The sequence below is a fragment of the Cornus florida genome, unplaced genomic scaffold, assembly GCF_030987335.1.
Source record: "Cornus florida cultivar Cherokee Brave unplaced genomic scaffold, ASM3098733v1 CherokeeBrave_3.0.0_Hap2_Chr04, whole genome shotgun sequence".
Lineage (NCBI taxonomy): Eukaryota > Viridiplantae > Streptophyta > Magnoliopsida > Cornales > Cornaceae > Cornus > Cornus florida.
The window spans coordinates 68,677,256-68,684,655 of record NW_026775574.1 but is presented as its reverse complement, the minus strand read 5'-3'; the positions used below and the strand labels follow the sequence as shown (position 1 = coordinate 68,684,655).

The following is a 7,400-nucleotide window of genomic DNA, read 5'->3' as shown; positions in this document are numbered from 1 at the left end:
ACAGGATTTCTTGTCCAGATTCAACATAGAGGCTTCGAAAATAGCAAATTGCCATCCTACTACTGCAATATAAACGTTCAAACTCGCAATGATTCAAGGAACCAAGTTCCATACGTCCCTGGTTAAGTATTCCCCTCCGGATATGCAGACTCTTAATGCTAGGGCACAGATTTACATCTGACTTGAGGAGAATGTGGCCCATCGAGCGCAGCATGCCACCCTCGTTATAGTGGAGAATAAGCCTCAGGAAAGGGTTTCAAATTCTAAAAGCCAAAAAAGCCAGCACGCTCCAACACCAATTACTTAGATATCCAAGAAAAGGCAAAGGACAGAGGAAAGGTTTACACCTCTTTGCACATCCTTAGCTCGGTTATTCCAAGAAAATAAGTTGAGGTTCGCAGCCCCTCAGCCAATGAAGCAACCTTTGGAGCAAAAAGACAAGAACAAGCACTGCGCCTACCACAGGGATTACGGGCATGCGACTAACAATTGCAGGTCCCTTAGGCGGCAAGTGGAAAATATGATAATAAGAGGTGAGTTGGCAGACTACCTCACAACAAAGGAGTACGTGAAGCCCCGGGACGTCAATCCTCGGAAAGTAGAAGGTAATCAAGTGAAGGTCATCCATGCAATACATGGGAGATCGGAGGATGATCAAGAGTCAGAGGAAGTGTATAGATCCAAACTGAAGGCAGCCCATAAGCGAAGGAGGTTATCCTCGATGAACACTATTACTCTGGGCAATATCAATATTGGGTTCGGCGATGTGGACTTATCCAGAGTTCAGCTCCCCCACGAGGATCCGTTGGTCATCAGTCTCTTGGTGGCAAATTACATGATCAAGAGGGTTTTGATAGACCTGGGTAGTAGAGCTAATATCATCACGAAGGTCGTCTTTGAGCAGCTGGAGATTCCATCATCATCAATTCGGCCCACCTCTAGCCCCTTGATGGGATTTGATGGCACAAAGGTAAACCCCCTCGGGGTAATTGACCTATCCGTTACTGCAGCAAAGAGGACACTGAAGGAGAACTTTGTTCTAACAGAGATCCATCCCTCTTATAATCTTATTATGGGACGAGGCTGGATCCACCGAATGAATGGGGTTCCATCTACCCTTCATCAAGTGATGCGATGCTTGTCTCCGGACGGTAAGGAGGTTATTAATCTTTGGGGAGATCAAGTCGCAGCCAAAGAATGCAACATATTAACACAGAATGAAGAAAGAAGGATACTTAAGCATCCTCGGCCAGTTATGACTCCCAAGAATGTGTCCAAATAGCAATCACAGAGCCCTTTGCCCAAGTATCTGAAAGTAGAGGATAAAGATGAAGCTGAAGCTACAAAGCCTACTGAGGAATCCCTCGAAGCTGTTAAAGTAATCCTCGGTGATCCTCAGAAGGTCACCTGTATAGGTTCTTCCCCCATAACCGAAGAAAAGAAAGCGTTAATTGATGTCATACAACGGAACGCAGATGCATTTGCTTTGGAACATTCAGATATGGTATGAATCAATCCTTTAGTGTCATACCATAGCCTGAAGGTGGATCCGGTGTTTAAACAAGTCAAACAGAGGCACAGAAGGTTCGCTCCTGAGTGCAACCAAATTATAGCTGAAGAAGTGAGCAAATTGCTTCAGGCGGGCTTCATCCGAGAGGTGTACTACCCATAATGGCTCTCTAACGTGGTAGTAGTTCAGAAAAAGAATAGAAAATGGAGGGTTTGCATAGATTTTACCAATCTCAACAAAGCCTGCCCTAAAGACAGTTTTCCATTACCTAAAATAGATCAAATGGTTGATGCTACTACTGGTTTTGAAAGACTCATATTTCTTTATGCATACTCCGGCTATAACCAAATCCCTATGAATCCAGAGGATGAAGAGAAAACTACTTTCATAACAGAGAAAGGCACCTACTGTTATAGAGTTATGCCCTTCGGACTCAAGAATGCTGGAGCAACTCACCAGTGCCTTGTTAGCAGGATCTTCAACGAGATATTGGGAAAAACGGTTGAGGCCTATATCGACGACATAGTGGTCAAAAGTGTGAAGAAGGAGGAACATCCTAAGCACCTTCAAGAGGTCTTTGACACTTTGAGAAGGTATGGTATGAAGTTAAACCCTTTGAAGTGCTCTTTTGTGGTTTCTTCAGGACAGTTCCTCGGCCATATTGTAAACAAAAGTGGAATTGAGGTGAGTCCAGCACAGGCTCAAGCCCTTATACAAAATCAAGAGCCGAAAACCCACAGGGAAGTACAGGTTTTGACTAGTTGAATCGCAGCTCTCAGTTGATTTATCTTTCGCTTGTCTGAAAAATGCAAACCATTCTTTGATGCTATAAGGTCTAAGAGCAAATACATATGGGGACCTCAGCAGTAAAGTAGAGAAGATCATACTAGCATTGGTATATGCAAAGAGAAAGCTTCGGCACTACTTTGAGTCGCATAGCATCAAAGTTCTTACTAATTATCCCATGCGAGCTATTCTCTCTAAGCCAGACTTATCTGAAAGAATAACTAAGTGGGCAATTGAACTCAGTTCCTTTGATATATCTTATGAACCGAAGGTGTCACACAAAGGACAAGCATTGGTTGATTTCCTCTTGGAGTATGAGGATAAGCCCGAAGAGCCAGGCCATTCGGAGCCACAATGGGAACTTCGGGTGGATGGTTCCTCGAACCTGGTTAGTGTCAGGGTCAAAATCGTTATCATAACCAATCGTTATCATAACCACCGAAGGCACCAAGCTGCAACGATCAATCCATTTGACTTTTCCTGCCACTGACAACGAGGTAGAATATAAAGCCTTGCTCGCGGGGCTTCGGTTAGTAAACCAGCTCCAGGTAAGGTGTCTAAAAGTTTTTAGTGATTCTCAACTTGTTTTGAATCAGGTAATAGGCCAGTATCAGCCCAAGGAAGATAGAATGAAAGACTACAGGGAGGCTGTGGAGAATGCCACGTGAGGGTTCGATCAAATCGAATTTCATCAGGTACCTCATGAGGAGAATTCCGAAGCAAATCAGTTGGCTGCAGCAGCATCTTCTTCAGATGAAGATTTGGTCCGGATTGTACCAATTGACATCCTGGATGAACCAAGTATCAGCCCTCGGCAAGAGATAATGGTGATCCCAGATGTTTCGTGCGAGCCATGCTGGATGGATCCATTGGTAGCTTACCTCAAGGAAGGAACTCTTTCGAACCAGAAAGCCGAGGCACGGAAGCTCAGGCTCACCGCAGCCAAATATTTTATCATCAATAATCAATTATATCGGAGGTCATTTTTAAGTCCTTACCTGATATGTTTAAGTCCCACTGAGGCCCTCACGATCCTAAAACAGATTCATAATGGGGATTGTGGCAACCACTCTGGAGGCAGATCCTTGGCACATAAGGTCCTAACTCAAGGTTATTTCTGGCCTTATTTGCATGCAATCGCGAATCCATGGCCATTTGCTTAATGGGGGATTGATATGGACGGTCATTTGCCCACAATTGTGGAGAAAAAGGAATATGTGCTACTAGCCACAGATTACTTCACTAAATGGGTCGAAGCCGAGGCTTACTCAAGCGTGACCCATGAATAAGTGAAGAGTTTTCTATGAAACAATATAATCTGCCGATTTGGGGTGCCGAAGGTTATCATGATGGACAATGGCCCGAACTTGTTCTTCGCCGAGCATGGAATTAGGCAGAAGCTGGCTGCAGTTAGCCATCCTTAAGGAAATGGGCAGGCTGAAATAACTAACCGAACCATTTTCAGCTGCTTGAAGAAAAAGTTGGAAAACCTTAAATCAAAATGGTACGAGAATCTACCTCAGGTGCTTTGGGCATATCGAACCACCCCGTGAAAGCTAACGGGAGAAAACCATTTTGCCATGGCTTATGGGTCTAAGGCTGTTATCCCCACAGAATCAATAATCCCGACTCTTCGAACACAGTTAGTGCTCGAAGGAAACAATGATCAATAGCTCGAGTACAACCTCGATCTCTTAGAAGAAAAAAGGGATGCTGCAGCAATTAAGCTCACTTCGTACCAACAGCAGTTGCGTAACAGTTATAATACGCGAGTCAGGTTCAGAAGTTTTGTGGAGGGCGATTGGGTACTGAAGCAAGAAAGAACCCATGTAAAGAAGTTATAACCCAATTGGACAGGACCCTACAGAGTTACAGAAGTGGTAGGGAAAGGAGCTTACCGGCTAGCTGAAGCTAATGGACGACCAATTGCGCATCCATGGAATGCCATACACCTAAAAAGGTACTATCATTAGGCAATTTAGTCCATTTAATTTTCTTTTGCAAACATAAATCTTTGTCGATTGACACATATGGCCGTTTATAAGCCTACACAATAAAAGTTTCTTGATCAATACAATTCTTTAATCCTTTTTCACTTTCAACTTTAGTGATGTGGGATTTTACTTGTTACTACTTTCTTTGTCGTCATAAGGGGCAGTACATACACCCTACCCTACTAATATGATGATTATTATAAATATACTACGACAAAAGAAAGAGATTTTTACAAGCAAAACAAACAAAACAAAGCTATATTTTTCACTTTTTTGGTTGGTCAATAATTATTCTGCAAGTCTTTGTACTTTAGAATGAGAATATATTGCGATAAATGCCTATCAAAAATTCAGGCATTATTTAGTCTATGGATCCAACGGACACTCTTTGTCATATCGTATATTCTCTCATTTTTTGACGCAAAGTACAAATGTATGTGGCTATGGTCCCACATCGTTAAAAAATACCTCTATGCATTTCTTTATATAGGGAAATATTAAAGTATTTGGGTGCATTGCAAAGAGGGCCCGCTGGTAACAGTTACGGCCCAGCCCAAGTTGGGTTCAAAGCCTTGGTACCAGCGGGCATTCTTTGCAATAATTCTTTTTAAAGCCCACCTTTTGGGCCTATATTATAAATTCTATTCTTTGTCCCATATCCAATAGGAATACAAGTGATATATAGTTAATATAGAAGTGGCACACCACATCTGGTTGCCACGAAGAGAGTCTCTATGGAAGATAATCTCCCAGCAAATGTATAGGAGGCTTTACAGTCACTGTTACTCTTTTTCTTGGCCTCACATGATTGTTGAATCTTCAGCCCATCTTGCATACTTGGTAAATTCTCCAGCTTTGGACCTCAAGAGTTCGGCTCAGTATAGTTCCTCTAAGGCCCAGTGCCGAGGAACGCATCGCTTCGGACCTCAAGAGTCTGGCTTAGTACAGTTCCTCTTAGGCCCAGTGCCAAGGAATGCATCACTTCGGACTTTAAGGGTCCGGCTCAATACAGTTCCTCTCAGGCCCAGTGACGAGGAACGCATCACTTTAGACCTCAAGAATCTGGCTCAATACAGTTCCTCAAAGGCCAAGCGCAGAGGAACACATCGCTTTGGACCTCAAGAGTCCGGCTTAGTATAGTTCTTCTCAGGCCCAGTGCTGAGGAACGCTTCACTTCGAACCTCAAGAGTCCGGCTTAATACAGTTCCTCTAAGGCCTAGTGCCGAGGAACGTATCGCTTCGGACCTTAAGAGTCCGGTTCAGTATAGTTCCTCTCAAGCCTAGTGCTGAGGAATGTATCACTTCAGACCTTAAGAGTCCGACTCAATACAGTTCCTCTCAGGCCTACCGCCAAGGAACACATCGCTTCGAACCTCAAGAGTCTGGCTCAGTACAGTTCCTCTTAGGCCCAAGGCCTTGGAATGCATCACTTCGGACCTCATGAATTCGACTCAATACAGTTCCTCTCAGGCTCAGGGCCAAGGAACGCATCGCTTCAGACCTCAAGAGTCTGACACAATACAATTTCTCCCAAGCTCATAGCCAAAGAAGCATATCACCTCGGACAATTTAAGTTCAGAGTGATGTTACTAGGGTTTGAGCACTACTGGGGGCAGAAGTTCTCTATGGTAACATACCTACAGATCCTCCTTAATGAACTAATAGTGTATAACCCATGGAAAGTTATGTCCCACATCGGAATAATACAAGGTAAATGAGTATTGATATACCTACTTCATACAAATCAATGACAAGAAGGGTGTTCCCTTGACGGTTAAAGTACTAGACCGAGAAACCAACATCGGTATTAATTAAGCGGTCAAAGGGATTCCCTTCTTATCATCTTTCCTATTTTTGCTTCGGACCATAGGAGGTGCGGAGCCCACAGGTAATGGTTCTTCCTCAAGATATAGGAAAACATTACTACTTGGTGATACTATGAAAATCAGAAACATGCAAATCGCCAAAAAGTAAATTTAACCATTACATTCTAGAATTAAAAATATATTGTCTCATCATTAAGCGGACATTCCACAATTCAAAGTAAAGACTACACAATCCTACTTCCTTTTTGGATCAAAAGAAGCAAAGTCAAAAGTATCAACCACATTCGGGGTTGGAAGCAATATCTGAAAGAGGTAGAGGTCTTGGGGCTGGTGGATTTGAGGAACTTGGAGCTGGAAGGTCCTCTGGATGAGCCTTCGCCATCTCAGCGAAGAGCACTTCAGCTTCTTGGGCTTTTGGCCCCTCAGCATAAGGGAAGGACACCTCCATGACAGCATCAAAGGCGTCTGGATCTTTCGATTTGTCACTAGAGCCCTGGTTGAAGCCGGATCGGAAGGCTTTTGCACCAGATAAGCGCACTAAAGTGGAATAACATCCTTGCATTTGTCTCCCAGCCGTAATGTAGGTGCCAATTACGTCATTCAAGCGTCGAACTTCAGCCTCTATATTCTCCACCTTAGCTTCAGACTCAGTCTAGCGCTTTTTATAAACATCCCTCGCCTCAGATGCCATCTTTGCATTCTAAGATACATGTGAGGCTTTCTTCTCAGCATTGCCCAAGTCTCTTTCTAGTTTCTTAATGGAGAGAGATTGACCTTTAGCAGTGGCACATAACGCCATAGTCTGGTACAGATTCTACATAATCAATAATGACGGTATCAATAGATATGCGGTGAAAAGAAATCTAAAGGATTAAGCAAATAAAGGGTAAAGAATACCTTCACAGCATCGACTGGGGTAGATGGTAATAACCGATCCAACCCCAGATTCCTAATGATTTCTTCATCTTTGGGTAGCCACATCCCTCGAGCGACCGCCAAAGTAGCAGAGTCAGTGACTATTGAATCCCCAGAATGAAGGACTGACTTGTCAACCCTTGAGAAGACAGGTCTCCAAGGTTCCCCAGATTCGGCCTGAACATAAGCCCGGACTTCCTCCTCTGGGTCAGTTTCTCTAACCTTCTTCCCTTTGCTTTTGGGGATATTCTTGCCCTTGCTGCTAGAAGGGGGTTTGACCTTATCTTCTTAAGAGGAGGTTCATCATCCACCTCATTCTCATCCTCAGTTGATCTAATGTCTAGCAAAGGTTACTCTTCAGCAACCTTC

General features: G+C 43.6%; 1 protein-coding gene across 1 annotated transcript; it reads left to right on the top strand.

Annotated features, from left to right (window-relative positions):
- Positions 1 to 412: 412 nt before the first annotated feature.
- On the top strand, positions 413 to 1,510 carry LOC132305066 (uncharacterized). Its single transcript, XM_059802754.1, has 2 exons — positions 413 to 1,159; positions 1,283 to 1,510. The coding sequence occupies exons 1-2, from the start codon at positions 413 to 415 to the stop codon at positions 1,508 to 1,510; spliced, it is 975 nt and encodes a 324-aa protein (XP_059658737.1).
- The last annotated feature ends 5,890 nt before the right edge of the window (positions 1,511 to 7,400 follow it).

What these genes read in the sequence shown, in the direction of transcription:
- LOC132305066 (XM_059802754.1), top strand. Translation starts at nt 413, where the DNA reads ATGAAGCAACCTTTGGAGCAAAAAGACAAGAACAAGCACTGCGCCTAC. An exon ending in TGTCTCCGGACGGTAAGGAG is followed by an intron (nt 1,160 to 1,282) that starts GTTATTAATCTT and finishes GTGTCCAAATAG; the next exon opens with CAATCACAGAGCCCTTTGCC.